The sequence below is a fragment of the Periplaneta americana genome, chromosome 6 (genome assembly GCF_040183065.1).
Source record: "Periplaneta americana isolate PAMFEO1 chromosome 6, P.americana_PAMFEO1_priV1, whole genome shotgun sequence".
NCBI lineage: Eukaryota > Metazoa > Arthropoda > Insecta > Blattodea > Blattidae > Periplaneta > Periplaneta americana.
Window position 1 is genome coordinate 126737558 of NC_091122.1, and position 27505 is coordinate 126765062.

General features: G+C 34.9%; 1 protein-coding gene across 2 annotated transcripts in view; it reads left to right on the forward strand.

Annotated features, from left to right (window-relative positions):
- Window positions 1-2135: 2135 nt before the first annotated feature.
- LOC138701714 (adenylosuccinate lyase-like) overlaps window positions 2136-27505 on the forward strand; it is a 273595-nt gene continuing 248225 nt past the window's right edge. The window contains exons 1-2 of one of the 2 annotated variants that reach the window (XM_069828913.1): window positions 2136-2810; window positions 10375-10590. In XM_069828913.1, coding sequence (XP_069685014.1) covers window positions 2298-2810; window positions 10375-10590 — 729 coding nt within the window. In that variant the 5' untranslated portion in view covers window positions 2136-2297. The remainder of the gene's footprint in view (window positions 2811-10374; window positions 10591-27505) is intronic. The other variant, XM_069828914.1, reaches the window with a different exon arrangement.

Sequence of the window (27505 nt, forward strand, 5' to 3'; positions counted from 1 at the left end):
ACAGGTAAGTTGTTGTTTAGTCAACTGTCCAAAGGCAGGTCTGAACCTCACAAGTGATACCAAGAATGCTTCACTTATGAGGCAACAAGGCCAGGAGATAATGGGGTAGGGTGGCCAGTTCCTTTTCCCCAAACAGCAAAACGATTTTCATGTTAAAAGTATTTCCAGCTGCAAACTAAACTTGCGTACTTATCACTATATACGGTACACTTCATTAAAGCAAATGAAATAAAAGAAAAAATAATTGTACCCTCTTTGATGTAGCTTTTCTGGAAAATTACTGAAAACTCATAGAAATTGGATCCATATGTAGTACGACCAATTACACATTTATCGAAATTATCGATGTCAGTAATTCTACTTGGAACGTTCTGTCCTTATTCAGGGGTTGCCAAAGATATTCCTTCCTCTTCATGCTTTCTCCTGTCCCGTAAAATTATGCGAACAGAACTATGCGACATTCCAGTGGCTGCAGCAACTCCTAAAAAAAAAAATAAATAAATAAAAAACTCAGGCGAAAATTGATCGTTTTCTTTTTTCTCCTTCATGTAATCGTAAACGTTAGCAATAACCTCGCGACTGACTGCGCAATATTTTTCTTATCAATTTTGAAACTTTAAGGGGCATAATAATGATATACCGGTATTAATAATTAGTATCACAATTACAAACTAGTAACACATGCTTGTGTATTGTTTGTTATCCACGAGTTTATGAGCCCGGAATGAAACGGCGGTGGGAAATTTGTTAGTGATATGAATGCGCTTTATAGCCTATTATGTGACGCAATAGTGATACTATAATTAAAAAATATGTAGACTTCATCAGTTACGGTACTCTTGTGCTCAGGAAGTGAGATGTCAAGCTATTAATTACAATTCGTAATAGATCAAGCGAATTTTAATTAATTTATGGTTTTCTGCCCATTGCAAACCCAACAGTCTCCAATCTTCCCTATTTTCCGCGTTTCTCTTAGAAGCAATTATTAACAGTTACTTTATCAAAATAATTAGTACCTATCCTTTAATTTCCATACACATGTTATTACAGGGATGCTTATCTGAATAACGTTTATCATAATCAGGAACATACTGCATATTATGAAGGTCACATTCCTTCCGATCGTCTTCTCATGAGTAATCAAGAATACAATGTTCTATGTAGACCTACCATACGAAAATTTACAAGGACAGTGTACGCTGGTGTAATATGAACAAAGGAACGAACATTGTTGTGGTAGGGTCATGTGTGTGAGGGGGATATACAGCGTTAGGGAGAATGACTCTAGGTTCGCTCACTGTATTTGACGATCAAGGTCATTCTTCAAAATCCCTTGCGAAATTTCGAAAATCAGCTATAACGGCTGGAGGAATCATCGTGCTAATCACAAAATAATATGCCCGTATGGGTTAGATGATCGTTCACCTCTGCTGAGGAATGCTGACGTAAGGCCAGCAGTCAGTCAGCTGGTCGGCCTTGTCGCGCCACGGATTACAAATTTAAATAAAACATATCGTCGGTTAGATGGCGCTAAATATTTCTTTATTTGTGATGCAATGAAAAGTAGCATGGTTTAGTAAAAGAATTTGTTTTTACTTAAACGTGTTCATTGGCTCAGCATTACATTCTCACAGAGTGAAAACTTTCTTTGTGAGCTTTTAGTGCAATATGATACGTTATAATTTTCTTTGCTACTATTTATTGGATGAATGCCAATAATCTCCCTTCTCACTCTTGAAATGGAACTGCAAAGAATGTTAGTAGGAACTGTCAGATTTAAGCCTACATCCTTTAACACGCGATATAATATCCTGTCCAACTACGTGCAATCGGCGCGAAGAGCCTGTTCTTAAGAAAGCTTGCATTCTTCGTGCACACGGTCAATGATAATGGAACTATTATCATTTTGCTATACGTATATGATTAGATGTCATCTGTAGGTATGCGACATTGATGCTGTCACCTGTTTTATTTACAACTGTACTGAGACTAAAACAAGCGGCAACGTGTGGCCAATAAAATTCAAACGAGATCATGTTACAACAATGAAGTTAGCAATAAATATACGAACGCCATGTAATTACCGCCTTTTCGTTTAGTTCGTTCGGCGTCATTGATGAGGTGACAACTGTTCCTAAGCTACCTAACGCAATACAACTGATTTCGCGGATTTTAGTAGTGTTAAACTAGATCACTCATCGTGGAATTACAATCTAACTTACGTATCAGAATTACCTCTCAAGATCAACATAAAAATAACGCGAAATAACCATAAAAATCTGTAAATGTAAAAAGCTATGGCGTCGTTATGTGAAAGCGTGGCTGAAGAAAACAGTATGGCTTCAGTATGTAGTTCAAATGATCGCACGATAGACCACGCAGGTTTGACTAAAGTCACAGTAAGTCTCCTTGAACTCATGGAGAAAACAGGTTATCGGTTGGAACAGATAAATGGACAACGTCGCTACGGAGGACCCCCTCCGAACTGGAAGGGCCCACCACCACCTAGAGGCAGTGAGATCTTCGTCGGCAAAATTCCTCGCAACTGTTTCGAGGACGAGCTGGTACCGGTGTTCGAGAAAATAGGACAGATCTACGAGCTGAGGCTGATGATGGATTTCAGCGGCACTACCAGGGGTTACGCGTTCGTTATGTACTCGTCACCCGAGATTGCGGACTTGGCAGTCAAGAAACTGAACGGCTACGAGATCAGGGAGGGAAGGAGGATCGGCGTCGTCAAGTCTGTCAACAACTGCAGACTCTTCATCGGGGGACTACCGATCGATAAGAGCGAAGAAAACATCAAATGTGTAACTATCATAACTTGCTACTTTAATTTTAAACTGTCCACAAACTACGCTTATCTTTCCTTTTGCTTGGCAGTCTTTTTTTTTCAGTTTCTCAGCTGTCAAACTAACAATAAAAATTTCAGTATACGGTTACCTCACTGGCAACAATTTATTAGGCTATCAAAAATACTGAAAAGAGCAGATTAAGTACTCTGTGTTTGTCGAATGTGTATCATAATACTTACGAAAAGGCACTTTACAGTGCCAACAATTTATTTTGTGTACACAAAGTTGGAATTTTGGAGGAAGAGGGAAATGAAGGTAACCGTGTTCTGAAATTTATCCAAAATAAGTCATCTGATTTCATTTCGAAAATCGAATAAGCTTATGAGAATTGTCATAGTTATTACTAGGCTATACTGTAATTTATATTAAAGCTATATTACTGTAATTTATTTAGGCCTAAATTATTGTGCTGTAAATACACGTAGGTAGACCTAAGTTACTGTTTTTCTAGGTTAGATTACAGTTTAGGCTAGCATTTGAGCTGCTTATCGTCTAAGGAACACAGTAGGACTACGTGATTTTTTTAAGATTATTTATAGTACACACATTAACGTCTAGGTCATTTACGTGTGTATGATCTTTGGATATGCCTATCAGTAGGCCGTGAACTATTGTTTATATTCTGTTTCTGATGTATGTTATAAGAGCTTGTATTAATTTAACTGCTTTCAATTTTATTAATGATTGTGATAATGTTGATTAAAGCGGTGATGGTACCGATATGTAAATTCCCAATCCGACATTTGTCTTTTTGACAAAGCTGAAAAACTTCAGTTAGATTGAACCCGGGATCTCTCGAATGTGAGTATAGTACGTTACCACTGAGCTACTTCGTTGGATCAGTGCTTAGTTGTTACACAATTTGTGAAAGAAAAGACTGTGGGAAGACGTCCTGCCAGCCAAAAGGAAGGTTTTCTTCAGCGTTTCTAAAACTGGCCCTGTGCCCATTAGTGATTCTCGAAGTGTAGATCTGTGAATTGCATTAGGCTATAAAACTGTAATTGGAACAATAATTATTGTTTGATTAATACTTGCTAACATTTCGCCTAAAATAAATCATATTTGACAAAACAATTTATTCGAAGTGCGGTAATTAGATTTAGGCTATTTGTAAAAGTCTATACTAGCCTATATAAAGCTGTTCAATAGTTCGTAGCAGTGATTTACCGGTACAGAATTAAAAATAATAATAAAACAAAATGAATTTCACTTTAACGAGTTCAAGAATAGCTAAGTGTCGGGAAATTTGGGCTTCACGTGCAGTCAACTTTTGCGCCCCTTGGGTGAAACGCAGCTTAATATCAGTTTTATAAATGCAAGAATTGAACGTAGGCCTAAAATAATGGATTGCGAATAGCCTTTGTGAGTCAGTGTCGATGCCATGTCAGCGTTAAAGCCATTCTAAGAGACAGCAACGTTTTTTATAATTGAATCATGAATTGAAGAAATTCCACATATCCATTTGAGTAAATTTTTCAGGAAGCACAAAAAACTGATTATCTTCAAAAGTGTTTCGTATTTTGTAGTGACTATTTTTTTTATTAAAGTAGGCTATAATAACAAGTTTTAGTGTTTGATATACATGAACTTCATTTTTTTTTCTTTAGCGTTTTCTAGAAAAAATATGAATTGCTCTGACAAGTGGGGTTTCTGCCATTCACGACCAGTAATAATTTTGTTTTATTTCTATAAAACAACTTTTAGGTGAAGAAGACTAAGAAGGACAATTTTTTTTTCTTATTAACAACTTTGTTTAAACCAAACAGTTGAAGGGTTTATACTGAGACAGTCCAAAGCCACACTTTTAACAAAAATAGTTCTGTATGCGAGTTCATTTCTTTACATATGTGGGGGAAGTTACTGGTAAAATATTATAAAAAATTACTCAAGAAGTGACGTAAGTACCTTTATGCTGAAGAAATTATGATGCAGCACTTAATAGCATTGGGCTCTAACTTTTAATGCACCCTCCTGCGAAATTTTGTTTTTGTGGCTTGGGACTGTATCATTGTGACCCCTTCAATTGGAAAAATTACACAAACATAAAAAATGCAAAATTATTTGAATAGCATATTTAATGCTTCAAAATTCCTTTAATCCCATAAACAGACGAATAAAAGCAAACTGAATATTTTTTTATATTTTCTAAAAAATTCCACATGCACTGGATTTGTGGTGTTCCCGAAATTTCCTGCAATTCACTGTAAATTATTGCCACCGTTAATGTAAACTGAGTACTAGACGTGTGGGATTTCTGTCTCACTTCAAAACTCATTGTGTGATTATTACAATCATATGAAAAACTGAATGTGAAAAAAATGTGACTTGTGGGGTTTCTGAAATTCACGATTCAATTGGAGTTTCGCATTTAAATTAATTTCGTTGCCACAAACTGTTCGTGCTACAAACTGTTCGTGCTATTATCTTAATATTAAAGGACTCCTATTGTATCCTTTCGCATCGAATACAATGTATTATCGTCTCTTAGGTGTATAAACGTAACATTTTCTTAGGCCCATAAAGAGTTATACAGAGCAGTATTTTTTTAAAAAGGTGTTATTATCAAAACATAAAACATTTGTAATTAAATGAAACGACATAAATAAAATAATTGCAAAGTATAAATCACAGAAATAAACTTGTTTTTTTTTTGTCGAGTTTATTTCTACGCACTTCAACATCTGTGGTCATATCGCGAGCTAGGATCTGTGGGTATACCATTAGGTCGTTGTTACTATATAGTTGAATTCCTGTTTTCTATTGTGTGTTGTAGATGGCTTATTTGATGTAACTGTTTTAGATTTGTATTAATGTTTATGATATTAGTGATTGAGGCGGTGATGAATCACGGTATATACATTTCAAACCCGGAATTTGTCTTTATGACTGAGGGAAACCATAAAAATCCACTGTCAGATTGGCCGACCATGGGGTTTGAACCCGCAATCTCCCGAATACGAGTCTCAAATGCTACCATCTGCAAACTTGTCTTAAAATAATATTACTATAAAATGCACAACATTTAGGTAAACATTTATAAAACAGTATGTTCTAATTTGCTATAAATCTAACTCCCGTATGAATAAAACTCGTGTTCGGTGTGAAATTTGGGCATATAGTACACAGCTTAATAAATTATTACGAAGAAACAGCTTTAAACATCTACAGTAGTTCAGTAGGCCTGTAGCCTACTTTAGTTGATACAGATTGAAAATTGCAGCTTTAGGCGACCAAACACGAGAAGAGTTGGTTCTCCTCTTTGCCTGAAGTCGGAATGCGTCCCGTGTTTGATGATGATGATGATGATGATGATGATGATGATGAAAGAAATGTAAATGTTTATTGCTTTGGGTCAAGCTAGCCTTACCTAAGGCTTCATAGACGACTACGGTATATTCGAGTATGTATTTTTGCACGATAGTGCATTATTTCGTTTTTATCATTGTTCTTGATGACCTGAAAATGTACAAAATCTTGCCCAGACATGTTCAAACATTTTTAACAAGAGCCAGAACAGGTCACATTGTCACACAATTGTACCTACATCGATTTCACATTCCCGATAATCCTACTTGTCTGTGGTGTAATAATCATGATGAAGATCCGGAACACATTCTTCTATACTGTCCATACATATACCACAAAAGAAGTAAATTAAAATCATTAGTACCAGTTGCAGAAGACAAACCATGTATTGCTTTTTGCACGATCGTGTTTTTTTGTTGTATTTAGTATTTAGGCCTTTGAAAGTTAGAATTCCCACACAGAAACTTGTTTCTAGGGAAACCATTCTTCATAACATAAAAGTATACTGAAATAGACCCGTTACAGTGCACTTATTGTTACTTATGTAGTTACCATTACACTATAGTTTTGGGAAGGCTTTGGAATAATATTGCTCTAAATTTTCAATGCAAAATAGCCTATATTGTATTTGCAATTTTAAAAATATGATCGTGCAAAAAATATTGTACAGTGCACATTTGTGAAGTGCATTACAAAATCTCGGAAATTAAAAAACTCGCTCTGCTCGTTTTTATGATTTTCCTCGATTTTGTAAAAAGCACTTCCCAACCTTGTATCGTAATACATACCTATTCCGCACGGTCATGCGGTAAATAAATTGGCTTACAAAAGGATCACACGTAGCCATTCTCGACTAACACTTCCCAAGAGACTTAACTATAGTTTTCCTGATAAAAGTGCAGAATCCGAGGCGATATACATTTTTTTTTATTTTTGCTGTACAGTAACTATGGAAATAAGACATAAAAAGAAGAATTTACCAATTTCTACTAATGTCTCTTTCTCCCCCCTCTCTCCCTCAACCCCTATCGTCTTTTTTGTATCACTTTAACCACATTTTTATCCATAGTACAGAGCCTTCAACTTCGACGCAATCCTGGTCACGGCAGATGGGCGGGCGATAGGCCGATCTCTATAGCGGGAAAACCCAACGGTGTTGTGCGGCGGCAGATAGGCGGGCGGATAGATCCGCGAATGGGTATGTTAAAACATAAAGTGTACGTGAACAATCCTCATACATTAGAGCAGGCATGTCAATTGATGCCCACAGGAGCAAGCGCGCGCTTCAGAGCCCAGGAGAGCCTGAGCGCTTTACAGCGGAAAGGAAAGGGACAGACGAAAGAATTGGTTTATGCCGCTTAGTCGAGCTATATTCAGGGATGGCCAGCACTGATTCAATAGATAAAGGGAAGAGAACTTATTAAAACTGTATCCATGTTAATTTTTAGATTTGTCTGAGAAGTATAAGTGCATTATAAGAATGTAAGTTTTAATTTTAATGTTCATTTTTCACAAGTTTGATTTTTTTATTCGAAAGAAATATTTTCTCAACTTTTCGTATCGAAAAGTGAAATTTTCAGGTATAGGCCTATTTATTTAGTAGCCTTACAGAATGTTTTCGTAAATCTAATATACCGTATATAGGCCTACGTATTACTGAAGATAGTGTATTGAAAATGTTGAAAATATTCGCATGGAAATTGTTTGTAAGGAAATGAATTAACAAAGCAACTACTGTTACATCATAAGCAAAGATACGTGCCCATGTGTTGTAAAAATGTCAGCTCTATAGCTTCAGTAGATTTCGAGAAAATAATTTAATATTCTGATGATAGGAAGTTGCTCACAAATATCACCTTGAAAGCATAATGCGATAAGAGTTTTGTTATGTAATATTAGTTACACTTAAAACAGATACAGTACCTAGGTAACTTTGCTTTGTACTGTAATATTGTTTTGATTAGTTTATTGATTACTTTTGTAAGGCTAAAGATGCCATCAATATAAATTCCAACTCATCATGTCATACTCAATCTCTTTCTTTGGAATATCACTTTCTTTATGAATGATGTGTTTCATCCACTTAATACAGTATAAAATTATACTACTATGGAATTTAAGTGAATATTCCTTCTTAACTCTCTATTATGTTATGAAGATTTAAAACACAAGTGCAATATTAAGAAATCAGTGTTAGTACTTTTGTTTTACAGACAATATAGATAATATCAAACAGAAAGCAGCCATATAAAAATAACGACATAAAATTTCACGTTCCGTTTGAAGTTTGTGCACCACTGTTTTCTTAATCCAACAGGTTGCTTATTCATATACACAACCCTTCCTCTTTCCATACTTAGTGCTTGCTGCCCGCGCACGACATCAAGGTCAGAAAAATGCGCTTGCTTTGACATCACTGCATTAGAGGAACTTCAAGAAAATATTCGGGCCGTGATCCCTAACATTTCAAGACAGGAATTGGATCGCGTATTTCAGCATCTTCTTCGCCGGTGTGAGCGTTCTATTGAAGTTGATGGAGGTCATTTTGAACATCTTATGTCTTAAACACTATTCAATTGATTTTACAGAAGATAACTAACACTAAATACGAGTAGAAAGAATGCATGCCGGGCCTCTTAGCAGTTCAATTACCGCACAACGCCGCTGGGTGTTACCGCCTGAGAGTATGGCCCGCCTGCCGGTGCCTGGGTTGCGTCTTAAGTTGAAGGCGTGTATTTAATTGTAATCGTAATAGTTTACTTACATTTTTATTTTCCGATGGATTGTTTCGAACCACTGAAGTTGACCTTCATAACAAAACACCCCTTAACGCTCTCGTATAGGTCTACTTGGAGGAAACAAATCTAACATGTTCTTAATATCTATACGGAGGCATGTGAGACATGAAACTATATAGGGACATGGAAATCATTTATTTGAATTTATTTTAATCATGTTACATAGAAAGATTCCACATCGTTGAGAATGTCAAATCAAACTTAAATGTTAATTGGTACAACGTCCGCAGAGAAGTTTTTGAAGTACATAATCATGTAAGAATAAAATACATAGCTGCCGCATGTATGGCATAAGCGTTCTAGGGAAATGACACTGCACTAGTCCGTAGTCGCGTTACGAATTCTTCCCTTCTCTACTCCCCTTGAGTTTTTTCTCCATTTCACTTTTCTTTTCTTCATTTTTTCTTTCTCCATTTCTCTACTTGTTCCTTTCTTTTTATGTTTACTTTCTTTCTTATTTCTTGATCTCTTTCCTCTTTTCTTTTTATGTCTCGTTTCTTTCTCCATTTTCTCTTTCTTCTTTTCTTTCTGCATTTCTTCATCTCTTTCAAATTGTTGAATCGAAGTTTGGGAAAAGGACGTGTCGAAGGTCAATGGTTATTTGATGAGACAACGGTACTTAGGTTCATGGAAAATACTCTCCTTTCATGTTATGCTTTCTTTTATTTTTTTACTACAGAGGACAATGTAATTTTGTGATCCAGGAAAGTGCTCTTTTTTTGGGCCCAGGGAAAATACTTGCCCTTGATTCGCTGTTTTTTTCTGCAAGTAAAAGTGCAATTTTTTTGTTTGTTTTGACGTGGATTCGTAACTCCTCGAATTCTACACTTTAACCTTATTCACTTTCACAAAATAAGCTACCGATAGTTTCTCATTAGTCACTCATTTTTTCTTAATTAGCTATTTTTTGAATGTACTGTATGCCTTTTCAATCAATACAGTATCTTGTTTTCGATTTTTGAGACACTAATGAATCGCAATCAAACTTACACGCCTTATCTACTTCATTTTCGGGTTCATCGCATTCTTTAGTGATGATTATATCAACCATGATGCAATTAATGTAATAAATTAAATATTTTAACAAAAATACTCAAGACTGCATTAAGGATTTATCTAACAATAAGCTTTATTTACTGCAACAGTATATACACATTTCTATAGCAACGTGCGATAAGGAAATTGGCTACAAAAAGAGTAGACACAGAGAATAATTCTCATTCAGTTTATTCTTATTATAGCCTATTTTCGTCTTGTAGGCCCTATGTACAATTATAAATTATCTCCATAAAATGTATTTATTTAAATTTAAACTACGATTGTCGTGCAAAAAGCAATGTACGCTAGAAGGTGAATCAATAAGCAGTTCGCTTCACTACAGCTGTCCAGGAAGTTGACTTTTGTGATGCCTGCAGGTCCTGCGTCGTCTCACAGAAGGCGTTATGGATCTATGGCTGTTCAAGACGGGCTCCAAGTCTCGACACGCGAACACTGGTGTGCAATATGCTATTGTTGAGTACGACAGCCATCGTTCTGCTGCCATGGCGCGCAGACGCCTTATTCCGGAGAGGGTCGAACTCTGGGGCCGAGAGATCATCGTGGATTGGGCCACACCTCATTCTCGTCCCAAGGTAAAGAAGGTTTTTCACATAACTCAGTGTGACACATTCCTAAGGGAATCGTATTTTAGTTCGGTGTGGATAACTAGACCATATTTTAAGGGAAGACTCCACTGAAAATCATAAAAATTTTTCCAAATTTTTTTAGCTATTTCACTTATTCAGAATTTATATTTTCATACCCCAAATGGATTCAGCTCAATTCTGATTACAAATACTCGTATGTTTACACTTTTTAAATTAAGGCTGGAAGGGGGCGTGGAATTTAAAGAGCTGTCAAAATTGTTTTTCATCGAAGAATTCTTTTTTAAAATTTCTGATTACAAATCTAGTAACTTTTTGTTGGCTCCCTGAAGTTACTATATGAATGTAGCGGAAGAGAATATTAATTTACATAAATATTCATCTTATTTTCAAATCTATTTTTCTGTGTTCTTAATGCTGCTAGTTTATTTTATTAATATTTTTCTTAAGAAAAATATTAATAAAATAAACTAGCAGCATTTCTCACAAAATAAATGCATAGAAACATGCAGCTACCTCATAAATTCTTGCAGTAAAAATTTAATCCAGATTGATTAATATTTGGCATAAGAAAGTTGGTGTTGAATCAACAAAAATGAACACAGAAAAATAAATTTGAAAATAAAATGAATATTTATGTAAATTAATATTCTCCTTCGCTACATTCATCTAGTAACTTCAGGGAGCCAACAAAAAGTTACTAGATTTGTAATCAGAAATTTTAAAAAAGAATTCTTCGATGAAAAACAATTTTGACAGCTCTTTCAATTCCACGTCCCCTTCCAGCCTTAATTTAAAAAGTGTAAACATACGAGTATTTGTAATCAGAATTGAGCTGAATCCATTTGGGGTATGAAAATATAAATTCCGAATAAGTGAAATAGCTAAAAAAAATTTGGAAAAATTTTCATGATTTTCAGTGGAGTTTTCCCTTAACTCCATATAAACACTACGAAGTCAAGTATAAACTTGTAATCCAGTCAACGTAAACAAAAAAGAAAAAATAAACAATGATAAGTACTTTAATTTTCGTTACTAACAGGAGAATTACATTAAAATGACAAAATCTTCATCTATCGCTCACACTAAGAAAATAATTAAAAGACCTTCGAAATTTCACATTCAAAGCAGACATCATCAAATGAGAGCATGGGAAGAATGTAACATGTTTGCATATTAATGTGTGTTATATTTCGTCACTGATCTTTTTCTGTCTTTTTCGATAAACATCTACACTGTTAGGAGGAGCTAAAATACATTATTATTATTATTATTGAAGGTTGCTTGGGAAAATTCTGTGAATTTGAGCTGTATTGCAAGAAAAGTTAGTAAACAAACCAACTCTCTGTTTTCTTGAATCTGGTGAAGAATGTGGCCATGAACTGCCTTATATCCTTCAACAAAATTATTCAGATTCGCGTAGTAAAGAAATGGTATCTTAAAAAAATATCATCTCACGTTTAAATTCCATAAATGGTATTGTCACACCCATGTCTTATAAATGTACCAATTTCGTCGTACTTTTATTTGATTTCGCTTCTTGTAAGGGATTTAAAGACTTAAGTGTATTGAATTGTAAAAAGTGGAAATAAATACGTAAATTATACCAAAGTGTTTTGGAGTATTTTAACATTAATTACTGCGAAAATATACTTTGTTAATGATAAATATTAATAAATAAATTATTTATTTCCTTTCTGTTTATTTTACTGGATCATAAGTAAGTTTATACTTGTTAACTTCTTAGTGTTTATAACAATAGTGTAATATTTATTACAGTATATCGGTACATTATATCATATAATAACATGTATTTATTATTATTATTATTATTATTATTATTATTATTATTATTATCATCATTAAAAGTCACATCATTGTTTACTAAATGTTATTCATGAGACTACTTAAATTATAAATGCCACCATTTGTTTTCGAATGAAATAAAAATGCCCAGAAACAAAAGTAGACTGTTACATACCAGCCTTGGAGTTTGAATTAAATCAGTAATATCGGTCCGCGTGCATTTACGTTATTAAATTCCATAGTGTATAATGAAGACCACAAACTCGATAATAATGTGGTTTATTCGATAAGGTTTACATTAAAATTGCTGACACTATAATGAAATGTGTTTCCGAAAGCATTTCTTCAGGTATGGAAAAAATGGGGTCTTAATGTGTTTGAGGTTCGTTTGCTTTTTAGTATCTTGCAACTAATTTTATTTTATTGCAACATTATATTAAGCCGATAGTTCCTGATAAATATTAGGATCAACAACATCAAACGAGATCAATCATTACAAAGCTTCGGGGTTATTTTAATTCAATTCAACTTTCGATTATTTTTCATATAGTAAAAGAAAATGTTTTACGTCTGTCATTTTAATGTAGATTTTGAACATACACAATATAGTTGTCATCTTTAATTTGAAAATATTCGTTAAATAATCAGCAGAATAACAATTAAAACAAGTCATTATTATTATTATTATTATTATTATTATTATTATTATTATTATTATTTAGCATAATAAATTACTTTAGTAGTTTGAACCGTTTGCAACGAAACGTTTAAAAAAGTCTGCCCCTTAGACACCAGTTTGTGCATTGAACATACAATAAAAAATAATTAGTTTATAAGCTAGTATAAGACTAATAGATATTAATTAGCTTATTAGTGCGTGATTGTAAGAAATGCGAAGAATTATTGTTAAGTGATTTTTAATTATGGAACGGATGCATTATTTTTAAGAACGTAGTTCTTTTCCAACAAGTTACAAAGTTACCATAGAAACGAAATGTTCGTGTTTTTGTACAGACATCATGTTTTTCTTGTTTGTTACTGACGTCTTTTGCATTGATGTTATAAAATATTTCGTCACATAGCTTCTGAATTACGTTAGTAGTTTCATATTGCATAATGATACATCATAAATGCTTGCCCTTGTAGTTTCAACCGATATTTATGGTTGTAACATGTGAAATTGAAATTTCTATGAATCACCGTGGGAGCTGAGCACACTTGATGTGTGGTTTGTGACCTTGCAAACATTGAAAAGAAATGAGAACGTGAGAAATATTCTCAGGAGTGACAATATTGGATGTTGATTTAATGAAAAATGCTACGAGCCTCCGAGGTTAGGGTCCGCTCATACACAACACGTATAAAAAGGGATATCGTTTTATTATTTTCGTTTAATTTTATCGCTAGATAACCCTATGATCTCTACTTCTTTATGTACGGTCATGGCCATCGGAGTTGTCTTACGTAATTGGAGATTTGAGCGCCGCGGTTGTATGTGCGACCATGTGCGACTGTCGTAATGCTTTTGTCTTCCCTTTAACAATGTTGCCAATAAAACGAGTGTCAGTGGATTGAAATATATCTTAATAAACATGTTTTGTCTTACTTAATCAATTTATTCTGTAATAGTTGTTGTTTTTATGTAATAATTGATTACAGCTCTTAATTATACTTACATAATTAAATCGAATCTTAATTTCATCAATCGCAATCAGAAGTCGTCTCAGTTTGCCAAAGTGGCAGTAGTGTAGAGCGGTATTAGTGTATCGAGTGCGGTTGAAGTTATTGTGGTCTTCAATAATTCTTTTTCCGGTTAATATCATTATTTTAAAATGAATGAAGGATATAAGGAAAACAATGCGTTCTGTAATTATCGATCCCCACTTTCAACACGATACGCATCTAAGGAGATGCAATATAACTTCAGTGACATGAAGAAATTTTCAACCTGGCGTAAATTGTGGGTGTACCTTGCTAAAGCAGAAAAGGTATGGTACTGATGCTATCTGTACGAATATTACTAATCGGGGATTATTAAGGTTATTATTATTCTAGGAATACTAACAATGTATTACGTATTTACTAGTACAAGCATTATGATTAGTAATGTATTAGGCGTAGTGAGGTTATGGTTTCCTTAGATAATGTCGGTATTGTGATAAATCTTCTGAATGAGTTACAATATATGTGTTGTATGTACAATACGTGACGACATTTTAATCGTTAATCTTTTACATTACCTATATAGCATAGTTATTAAAGTTTTCTTGAATTTATAAAAATGAGGGGTTTCTTAGTTCTGTTAAGTGCTAGATATTGTAATAAATATTTATTTCGATAATTATTGTAGGCCTATAATCTTATTTTGGGACCTCTAATTGATTTTGAATGAATACTTTGTGAAGGTGTAATTCAATTTACTCTCAGGAAACTGTAGGTTCATTGGGGTCGTTCCATTGTTACTGGTGTGACAAAGTACAGGTTCTTTAGTAGATCTACATATGAATTAGTTTGGAGCTTTACGAGATTACCACATGATATTGTATAATTTTACAGCAGTAGGGGTGTTATACTCTTTCATCTTGGAAAGTTTCAGCTTCAGTATATTTATCAAAGGTGAGAAAAAATATTTTCATTTTGTTATGAGGTGTGACAAAAATTACCTGCGAGTTGTTTGTCTTTAAGGTCATATTTCTGTTCTTCTTGGTAACTGAACTCTTAAATCAATTTTTATAATATTAAACCATCTATTCCAAGAAAGGCTCTGTATTTAGTGTTTTTTTACACCTCTTGGCATAGCGACAATTTTTTTTTCAAAATGTTGAAAGTGTTACGAGTGTGTCAAAATGGGATAAGTAGGTCAATAACATTATAGGCTAATTGTATGGTGTTATAAACATGAATTATCTACTCTAATGTAAATGTAGATTATCATACAGGATACATATGAGAGACATATGGGCCTAATTATAGGATACAATTCAGAAACATAATTAGCCTACTTTATAACTTTAACAATACTGGTATACACAAATCAACTCTCGCACTTGCCACTTGGATGCATATATTTAAGCATCACATATTCACCTTCCATGTCAACTTTCAGTACTTTGAATATAGTACTCTTTCTTAATATTTTGAGGCTTTCCATCAACATTCCAACTTACACAAACTGACCTGCACTTACAGATTGCACAGCTGATGAAAGACTATGAGATGAAGTTGAGTTATCTACGTAACATTTCATCAGGACATTTTCGGAATGAAGGTCCAATATTATTACTAGATTTTCTCCTTTACGAGTTGTCATAACTTTAATCACATCTTCTTTGTTGGGACCAAAAGAATGAAGACTATGCAATGTAGGGATAGGTTGAGCAATTTTCTATCTTGCATCTGACATTGCCAGTGAAGAATTCACTTCTTCTAAGGCCTACTGAACAAAAGAGGAAGTGAACACTTTATCACTTCTTTGCACAGTCATAGAAACTTTCTGCATTGAGTATTGTGATCTGGCAAGCTTATCCCTAACAAGGAAATTTACAACTCTTTCTTTTGTGTCGTTGCTCATGCCTTTTTTAACCCTCCTTGGAGAATTTTTTTTTTTGCAATATCAGGCAATAAGTGTAGTGTTAACTTCTTTACAACTGCTATCTTTTTTCTTGGACTTGCTGGCAAATTCCTCTTCACTTGGAGCCTTTCCTAAAGACTAATTAGAACTCTAAGAATCTTTGTTAGAGATTAAACCAGGTTGATATTTCTGTTTGTTTTGTTTCATTTTATTCCTTTGACAACATTTTGACACTGCATTCCTTCACTGCTTACCTCTCTTTCTTTCCTGTCTCAGATGTTCTTCATATTTCTCCTTATTTTGTTTCAGTTTTTTGTCTTAATTACCTCACCCTCTCTTTAGATGATATTGTCAATTTAGATAAAATACAATGAAAGAACAGCAAAGCCATGGACCTAAACCGTAACTTTATATCTAAATTATATTTTACCTATTAACGAGTGATGGAACTTGACATACTAATACAACAAATACAGAGAGATCAGATGAGGTGTAGACAGAAGTGACAGGGTTTACTGATGCACTCGTGGCGGGGAACGGACAGTGTAGAGTTGCAGTGACACAGCCAAGTTTCTCTAAAGGCTGGTTCACAATAAACCGGGAACGAGAATCGGAACGAAAACGAAAACGGTAAAATTGTTAAAATGTGTACATTTAAATGTGAGCATTCACAATTAACGAAAAGCTTGCCGGAGCCCGGGATTGGAACGAGAGAGTTGGTCAAGTTTCAACTTTGGCGTTCACGTTTCCGATCACAGCCCACTAGATTCATTCTATTGCCATCTAAAAGCTATTTTGTCGTCGTATATTTTGTAGCAAAAAGACCATGACATAGACTATGCATTATTTTGTTCTGTGCTTTCCATCATGTAGCAAGTTTTATTTGATGAGATTCTAATATTGAGTGTTCAGGAAAATCCTCGTGTTTACGATAAGCGGCGCGCCTTATATAAAGATGAGAAATAGCTGGATCTTTGAACACCGATCGTAAGTGAATCATATTTTATTACTGTATTGGTTGTATTACACACTACATATTCATGCTTCAGTTCAATAACTACTGTTGTGTTCATTTTTGTTCTATTACAAATGTTTCTTCTCTAATTATTTTACGTCATGGTAGACTTAAAGTAGGTTGTGATAATAAAGATGCATGGGCATATTTATAGTACCGTACTTAATGAAATGTTTCAGTTGAAATTTCGAAGTTGGTTAACCTGTGTTTATGTTGGCTGCCTTGTACTCATGAAAGAACGCCATTGATCAATTATACACACATAACATCAGAATGCGTAATATCGACTTTACATATCGTTATTGACATGCATATCGATATGCATAGTGGTCTATGTTCTCGGTTTATTGTGAATCAAAAATTTTCATATTCACGTCCTCTGCTTCTCGTTTTCATTCTGGTTCTCGTTCCCGGTTTATTGTGAACCAGCCTTAACACTTCTAAAAAGTGTCTTATTTACCAACTTTATTGATTATATTGGAGAAAAATTCGTTCCGGCACCGGGAATCGAACCTAGGATCTCTCAGCTTTGCGTGCTGAGTGCTCTTTCCATCTAAGTTATGCCTAGACCCGATTCACAATGCTGGCCGAACTCTTCTCCTTTGTATCATCAATGGCCTACTATCTGCATTTTAGACATAGTAAGTCATGTGTGCGGGAGCGCATATTTAAATGGCTTTATATCCATTTTCGACAACAGTTTTTGAATAACTGTTAAATATATATATATATATATATATATATATATATATATATATATATATATATATATATATATATTCATATATGAGGCCTCACTGTCCTCATTGAATAATCAAGACTATATGTAGTCAACGTGTAGATACCGTATCTATTATTGGAGAAAAATTCATTCTGGCACACTAAACTTTGCGCACGCTCTTTCCATCTGAGCTATGTCGAGACACGATTCATTGTTGGAGGTTCTGAAACTGGCTGCCTTCGTAGTCCACACATTTTTGGCAACTCTTTATGAAGTGTTGTCTGAGAAAAATATTAAATATGGGCCTATTTCGTAAATCTGTGGTGCTACAGCCCATGAAGGGTCAAGACCGACCAGCCGGCTGCTGGGCTCACGTCCACATGCCGAAACAGAGGTGGACGGTCATCCAACCAGAATGGAGGTATTGTGTAGTTAGCACAATGATACTCCCAGCTGTTATAGCTGGTTTGCAAAACCAGGTTTTCGTTACCGTCATAGTTCCCCAAGTGCATCACGATGCTGGGTGGGCACTGGTCCCATACACTGGCCGAAATTTCATGAGAAAATTTCTTCCCCCATGAGGACTCGAACCAGCGCGCATTCTCTATGCGAGTCCTAGGCAGGATGCCTTAGACCACGACACCATGGCATGGGACATATGGGCCTATTAGTCCGTTATAATTATCATTCAGCTTCCTTTCATAAAAAGCATGCATACATGCTGGATTGCCTGGTTGAGCATGTGTCTTAGTTATTTTATATGGCTGCAACTGCAACTTCAACTATGTAGTAGCTATTTGCACAGAGCCAAAAGAAATTCGTACTTGTGAAAGGTGCCTAAGTGATTTTCTAGGAGATTGTTGCAATTGTTTAGTAGCACTCATTGTCAGCACCACTTCTTTGTACACAAAATGGAATATTCACTAAAATTAAAATTATTAATTATATTGTTAATTTTACATAAACTCCTAAAAGTTCTATACTGAATTTTATAAAGTCCTGAATCTCTCATTTTTAGCACTTAGAAATCCATTTCCTAGTGATCACATATGAAAAGGCTTCTTTGTCCAAATCAACGATTTGTAAGACTTTCGCGTTTTTTAATACTAGTTACTTTCTCATTTTTAGTTTTACATCTCTGTTAAAGAATTCCTTTTATGCTGTGCTTTTGTGTTTTTAGTTTGACGTTTCAACTGCCTTGTCATGGTGTTGAAATTTGTTTGCTGCTTCTTTTCTTTGTTCGGTGTGTTCGACCTTCATGGGTTCTGTATTATGAAAGTGATAATTGAATCCTGACACTTTCTTTTCTTTTAATTTCTTCGTAAAGGTCGAGCAAAACTCTAGTGGGAAGCTGTTGTGTCTATGTATGTTGCAAGGAATGTTAGCAATTCTATTAGGTTGAGAAAATAAGTTTTATTTTACAGATTAATTTCTAGTCATATGAAATAGTGTCTCTTGGAATGCTAGTACTGGAAAACCTCTTAAGTATCGATGTAGTGCTAACAACATTTATTTTAATAATAGATTAATATTTTGTTCTTTTAATTATGTTTATGCTCTACCATGCCGAAATGTAGTAATTATACACCTGGTAGTAGCCCTTTAATGCACCTCATTAAAGTACATCTATTCATTATAATTCAGTTGTTCAGCCAATGAGAAATCACCATTGTACCATTATAAAACCGCAAGTATCGATTATTCTCGGATATGCAATCGAAAGACAATTAGCGAAAAGTCACAGAGGCTGAAAATCCAATACTGTCGCTGAAGGTTGTGTTCTGTTACTATAATAATTAGCGTTAATTGTAAATAATATTCAAATAAATTCAATTTGTCATCTCGTTTTTTCAATTCTAAATCAATTTCCAGGTTATATCAAGCCTAATGTTCATGTTATTCTCTAGATTATATCAAGGTCAATGACATTCGTTCCTCGGAAAAAATCAATACTTTCGCGTCTGCGGACATCTCACAATTCAGCTCAGTTCCGCTCCTCAGTTACATAACCATAACATGAATACTTATGAATAATTTCAAGTTAGAAATATGGTCGAGCATAAAAAGTCGTATGAAACTTGCCTATAATGGTAATTAAGACACTTCTATGAAAATTATGAAGCTCGCTTGCGCTCGTTTCATAAACAAACATACTCGCGTCTTAATTACTACCATTATAGGCTCGTTGCATAATGTACTATTATACTGGTATTTGTATTAAGATTGTAAATTTTGTGTAAAATTAACTTTTATTTGTTTGTGTATAATCTTCTGGATCCAAGGGGTCATCCTCGTTGGAGGGCAGATTTTCGTGAATATATCGATTGCACTAGCTTTTACATATGCCATTAGGAAAGTTCAGGATAACAGAGAGGGTTTGGAATTGAACGGGCTACATTAGCTTCTTGTCTATGGAGATGACGGGGAATATTTTAGGAGAAAATCCACAAACGATTAAGGAAAACACGGAAATCTTACTTGAAACAAGTAAAGCGAGGTTTGGAAGTAAATCCCGAAGAAACAAAGTGTATGATTATGTCTCGTGACCAGAATATTGTACGAAATGGAAATATAAAAATTGGAAATTTGTCCTTTCAAGAGGTGGAAAATTTCAAATATCTTGGAGCAACAGTAACAAATACAAATGACACTCGGGAGGAAACTAAACAGAGAATAAATGTGGGAAATTCCTGTTATTGTTTGGTTGAGAAGCTTTTGTCATCTAGTCCGCTGTCAAAAAATTTTTAAATAAGAATTTATAAAACAGTTAAATGGAATGAAGATAAATGCCAACAAGACGAATACCTGGTCATAGGAAGAAAAATAAAGAATTTGCGAATTCTAAATGAGGCAGTAGAGCAAGTGGACAGCTTCAAATACTTCGTGTGTACTAACATGAGCTGCTGTCAAGAGGTCAAAAGGAGAATAGCAATGACAAAGGGAGCTTTTAATAGAAAAAGCAGTAGGCTATCTTCTCGGACCTCTGAAGAAAGAACTAAGGAAGAGATTAATGAAGTGCTTCGTATGGAGTGTAGCATTGTAAGGGGCAGAAACATGGACATTACGACGAAGTGAAGCGAAGCGAAGCATTTGAAATGTGGATATGGAGCATGTGAAATTAACAGAGTAAAAAACGAAGCTGTGTTGGAAAGAGTGGATGAAGAAAGAATGATGCTGAAACTGATCAAAAAGAGTAAAAGGAATTGGCTGGGTTACTGGTTGAGAAGAAACTGCCTACTAAAAGATGCACTGGAAGGAATTTGGTGAACGGGAGAAAAGTTCGGGGCAGAAAAGGTATCGGATGATAGATGACATTAAGATATATGGATCATATGCGAAGACAAAGAGGAAGGCAGAAAATGGGAAAGACTGGAGAATGCTGGGTTTGCAGTGAAACACCTGCCCTTGGGCAGAACAATATGAATGAATGAATTACTGGTTGTTCTGTATGGTTGTGAAACTTGGACTGTCACTTTGAAAGAGGAACAGAGATTAAGGGTGTTTGAGAATAAGGTGCTTGGGAAAATATTTGGGAATATTAATTTCTCCTCAAATATTAAATATTAAAATATTTGGGATTAAGAGGGATGAAGTTACAGGAGAATGGAGAAAGTTACACAATGCAGAACTGCACGCTTTGTATTCTTCACCTGACATAATTAGGAACATTAAATCCAGACATTTGAGATGGGCAGGTCATGTAGCACGTATGGGCGATTCCAGAAATGCATATAGAGTAGGGCGGCAATGAACCTCCAGGTTTCTTAAAAGCCATTTGTAAATAAGCCCTAGCATTTAAAGATTACTTTCAGATGTAAAACTGTAATTACTGTAAGATAAGTTACAGCCATTGAAGCCACAGTGTATATATTGACTAGACATGATTTTTTTACTACTTTATTAGGCCATATTAAGTATATGTATATAGCCTATTCTGTATAGGCTTACGGAACATTCTAACTTTTGCTATAAACTTTAGCAGTTACATACTTGCAGATTCAATTTCGAAATTTCGTAACGTGACTACAGTAGTCCTACTTTAATCACTGTAAGTTAGAATATAGTTCATGTTTATTGGAGTTGCATTACTTTATACAGGGTGTTAAATACATTCAATATTCAGAGAGATGGTTAGTAAGTTATTCATAAAAAAAAGTCTGATAAACATGGGTTCTAAAATTAACATCTTTCGAGATGTAATTATGTATTTGTTAATCAACGTCATAGGAGATGCTCAGTGTGATTTCCATAAAAAAAAGACATTCAGTATTTTCAGAGCTAGTGGTATTAAAACAAAACAAAACAAAAAAGACCCCTAATAAACATGGGTTCTAAAATTAAATTTTGTATGAAACATGGGCTTTGTAATTGGTATTGTAAGAATAGCGTATCTTCTAATGTAAGCTCTTTGCTTGTTTCTTATTGAGCTTACTATTTACTGCATTTCCGATACGATACTGCATATACACAATAAGAAAAAAAGGAAAGAATTCACATTAGAATATATCATCGGCTAAGAATGAAAACCTCTTATCTCAAAATGCTTTTTTGGCTTAATCGGAAGATAATCTCGTAATTCATCTGTAAAAAGTATAAGAACAACAGTTTCTGATTTAAAAAGATAATTTGGTCAATTAGGCCTATGTTTAAAAACTATAAAAATGAAGTCTACAGACTGTTTTTGGTTCCTTCTGTAAAGTTTGGTTTTCATGAGATACGAGGTCTTCATTCTTAGCCTATGATCTGCTTTTCTTACAGTAGGATTGCCACCCATCCAGATTTCGCTAGAATTGTCCCAGAATTTGAAACACTGTCCTGGATCCCAGGTAAATACACTTTTGCTCTGCCTAAGAATACTGATTTTGAGAGCAGCAGAGAAAAATTCTCTCCGGAACCGGGATTTGAACCCTAGTTTTCAGCTCTACGTGCTGACGCTCTATCCACTGAGCCACACTGGATTCCCATCTCTGTTCCACTCATCCATCATCATATGATGACACAGAATTTCTGCACTGAAATATCATATGTACTTTGGTACATCGTAATAATATATATGATATGCGAAAAATAATCACTTTGTGATTTAAGACGGCACTTATTCCATCGGATCCCTGCCACTTAGTCACTCATAACGAGTGCACCTCTGCACATGTGTGGACATTGTGCCACTGTCATACATCTATGACACAGTGCATGAGGGTAGGCCACTAGAGGGAACCCAAGAGGTGGAACTTAAACTGAGAGAATTTGATCCGACATTGGGATGGGAATCCGGTATGGCTTAGTGGATAAAGCGTCAGCACATAGAGCTGAAAACCCGGGTTCAAATCCTGGTGCTGGAGGGAATTTTTCTCTGTTCCACTCATCCATCATCATATGATGACGCAGAATTTCTGCACTGAAATATCATATGTACTTCGGTACATCGTAATAATATACCTCCTATCGTGTTGATGAGCGGATGTTCATGTTTCAGAAGGTATTACTTTTGGAACCTTGTTTTAATTAATACTACCACCTCTCAAAATAGGCCTATTGAATGTTTTTTCCAACACCCTGTAAAGGTCGGTAGACATAATAGATTTATTTATCTATTGTGAATTTACATAAGTTAATACACGTGATTAAGGTTGTGACCTCTTTTGATTTCATGTTCAATGTATCCGTATTTGTCTGCTTAATTGGAAGGGTAATTTTGCAACTATTTGTTGGAAAAGAACTTTTTTACAATAATTTAGTTTTTGAAGGAAACTTCATTTACTGTTGGACAACATTCAAAAGAATACATGTTGTACGACGTCATTTTTATATTCCCTCTATTCCAACTCCTTTTTTTACTGTGTTTTTTTTTTCTTCTTAATTAAGTTGAAGACTTTAATTCTGTAAGGACACAGGATGAAACTCTTAAGTTGTGATTTATTAGGAGATATTATTGTCCCTGATATCTTCAGATACATTAAAGAATTTATGAAATATAAGAAAAGTAGGCCTACTTTAAAACTTTATTTATCACCAACACATTATGCCCATTTCTGTACACTTACTAAGACATACAAAAAACAGGAAGGCAGAGCACTCATGCTTCCTGGACCTTAGCACTTTGGAGGAGGAGATGTAATTTACACCGCATTTTTATCACATTTTATTCTCTGAAGAGCCACAAGGGGGAAAGTACATGGATTTTTGTTCTCTGTAGCCATTGGATCAGAGGTTTGTGATCTAACGCCCAGCCAAGGGTGAAGAGTTTTAAAGGGTGATAAAATCTTCAACATGGCTTCCTCCCTGTTATGGATCGAAAATATCCACATGTACTCCTCCATGATCTTTGCACAGATGGATGTATCTCCAGATAGCACATTTTCCTCGACATTTGTGGCATCACGGTGAGCTGTCACATTTGGATTTAAAAATGGCGTGAAGAAGCATGCAACTTGCTTCTTCGCCATTTCCCAAAGAGAGAAGGTGAAAGGAAAATTATTTTTTCTGATGAATGTGATGTTTGTCGAAGTTATAAAGATCTGAACTTTTCTTTTTTTGTCGAAGGAGAATAACATTTTTATCAAGAAATTGAACAAAATCCACCTCACATTATGGTTTGGACGGGGTTAACAGATCAACTACCTGTACCGTATTTCTTCAATGGCCGGTGAATCAGATGACTTCCATTATGATTAACGAATGGTTGGTTCCTGAATTCCAGAGGAAAAACATCTGACATGTGGCTTCAACATGATGGCATACCAGCTCATTTAGCCATGAGTGTGAAAATGTGTTTTATCAAACTTTTTGCAGATAGGTGGATTCATTGGGAATCCGAAAACTTTCCTTCACTTTTGACTTGATCATCACAAAGCTCAAATCTCACCACACCAGACAATTCTCTTTGGCGAATCATAAAGCAGGATGTCCACAAAAGACACTTTGTTTCAAACGCCAAGTTCAAGTATTCTGTGAGCAATGTCTTCATGACTGTCACATCACAAATGCTATGGAAAATGAACAAATAGATCTGGAGATACAACCGTCTTTGCAGGGACCATGTTTCGAATGTTTTGGATCAAATCAAATGAAGTCAAATCATTTTAATTCTGTATAGATGATGGGTATATGGACTTTTCACCCACTCTGTAAATATGACACATAAAAGAACCCTGCTCCGATTCAGGACTTCGGACAAAATTTGTTATTGGTATCTGTTTCTTACCCACATGTATTTTATTTTCCATAGAAAATATAACTTATAATTTCATATTACATCCTATTCGAAAATTGTAACTCTTTCCTGATTAAAATACTGTGAGTCCCAGTGAACTTTCCAGGTGTTTCTGTTAACTGACCAGCAGCAGGTCCTGCGCACAGCTATTGCCAATGCGTGGATTTGAGAACTCCCCTCACTTTGCTGTGGATTAAAATTACATACAGTACTGTGTTATATTAATAATATTCGGTACTCACCCTCCTCACAGCAGCTTCTGGAAGTGTTGCCCGTCATGTGTGATAGGCCTACATAATTCACATCACATCATTCACAGAATCGGTTTCATTAATCCTGCTCATTAATTTTTTTTATACTAATGACGAGTATTTTACTATCATTCACCCAGATGAAGCCAGTTGTGTAGACAGTTTACAAACAGTCATTGTCCAGGGTGTGCCATAGGAAGGCTTGTCTACACTACACCTGTGATAATATGAAATGATGATGGAGAGATTTGTTGGAAGAAATTTAACTTATGTCTGAAGTTTTTCCTTTTTATGCCACACAATTTCTTTTTCCATAAGTATGTACATTTTCAAAATTGGACATCTCTGTTTCATGACTAACCACTATAGATGCTGATTCCATTATTCTCACGAGTTCATTTCCCCTATGGCTGCTTAGCTTATTTCTTCATTCTTGTCTGGTGTTTATGTTATCCTTCAGGTATCATCTCTTGTATATGTACCAAGAGAGAGGTAATGAGGAAAAAAGAGATACAGATTACCACTTAAAACTGCATGGTTGATGAATTTCTGTCCCCCGAAATTAGTTGTGTCAGTCTATAGTCTGTCTTTGACAGATGGCAGAAAATGTTCATAGTGACTCAGCTAAGAATAAGTGCAATTTATTACGTTGTGTTGTGTTTTGCAATAGTTACATACTATTCAGTGTGTGAACATATAGCCTACACATTTTGAAAACATACATATGGAAATAGAAATAGTGTAGCAGAACAAGGGAAATGTTTAGACATATTTGCCTGGCCGCCAAGTTCTGTGTAGGAAAACAGTATTAGATTCATTGAATAGATTTAATGAAACAGGTTTTGTGAATGTTGTGATGTGCATTATGTATCACACAATATGGGCAGCACTTCCAGCAGCTACTGTGAGTAGGATGAGTAGCGAATGCTATTCATATACCATACTACAGAAGTTTTTCTGACAAAGTGTTATGAGTTCGTGGGTGCAAGCTGAGGCTATAACAGGGGTGTGGAGACTATAGCTGATTGGCTATCAACAAGAATGTTTGCTGGGACTTAAGTATAGGTCTACCTGTAAATATCATGCAATAAAATAAAAAGTCACTTGACTCAAAAACACCATTTTGTTGATATGATGTCACAGCATATTATGTTACTCCACCAACATTTATTTTATTTGTAAGGAGTGTAACTTAAGTTCCTGCCAGTTGCTTATTTGTCAAATATTTAATATCTGTTTTTTTTTCTGCAAGGTCTCACATAAAGAAATCTCTTGTTTGGTTTTTTTTTTTTTTTTTTTTTCAGTGTACAAAAACACATTAGTCTTATCTTCTCTGCTTAGGACACATTTTGCAATTCACTTTCCACTTTCGCGATTGACTTTGACATATCCTACAAGATTGTCTTTGTATAAATCTTGAACAGTATTGGTTATGATGTTACAAGAAACATGTATTATAATAACCTCACATGAATAGACAATCCAAGAGGATTTCATGCTGATGCTTATCTTGGGAACCATGGCAACTACTGGATCATCCAAGTACTGTCTGACCAGAGCTGCAACAGGGATTGCGCCGGTGGTAAGCTATTGCTTCACTTCAGCCGGGCAATACATAACTCTGTTGTTCAGCCAGTGAGAGAAGTGGGGAAAAAACCAGAGACTGTATGCTACCCCAAGATTTTCGCCTGGCATACCTCAATTTAAAAAAGGCATACCCTCTCCCTTAAAACATACACATAGGCCTATATGATGTATACAATAAATTGTTTCGTGCAGTCCGTAACGTGAGTCTTTGGAGCTTACACAACATATAAAATTTCTTAATAAAATAATTTCAGTTATTTACTAGATTATTTTGCAATGTTCATTGAGTCTTATCGTTTAAAATAATGTTAAAGCTTCAAAGTACCTTACTTAATCATTAATAAAAAATGCAACAACAACAAAAATGAATAGTCACTAAATTGGCAACAATGGCCACTACAAGCTACACATGTTAAAGCTTCAAAGTGCTTTACTTAATCATTAATAAAAAGTGCAACAACAACAAAAATGACATAGTCACTAAATTGGCAACAATGGGCACTACAAGCTACACATGTTAAAGCTTCAAAGTGCTATACTTAATCATTAATAAAAAGTGCAACAACAACAACAAAAATGAATAGTCACTAAATTGGCAGCAATGGGCACTACAAGCTACACATGTTAAAGCTTCAAAGTGCCTTACTTAATCATTAATAAAAAGTGCAACAACAACAAAAATGACATAGTCACTAAATTGGCAACAATGGCCACTACAAGCTACACATCGCAGCCTTCT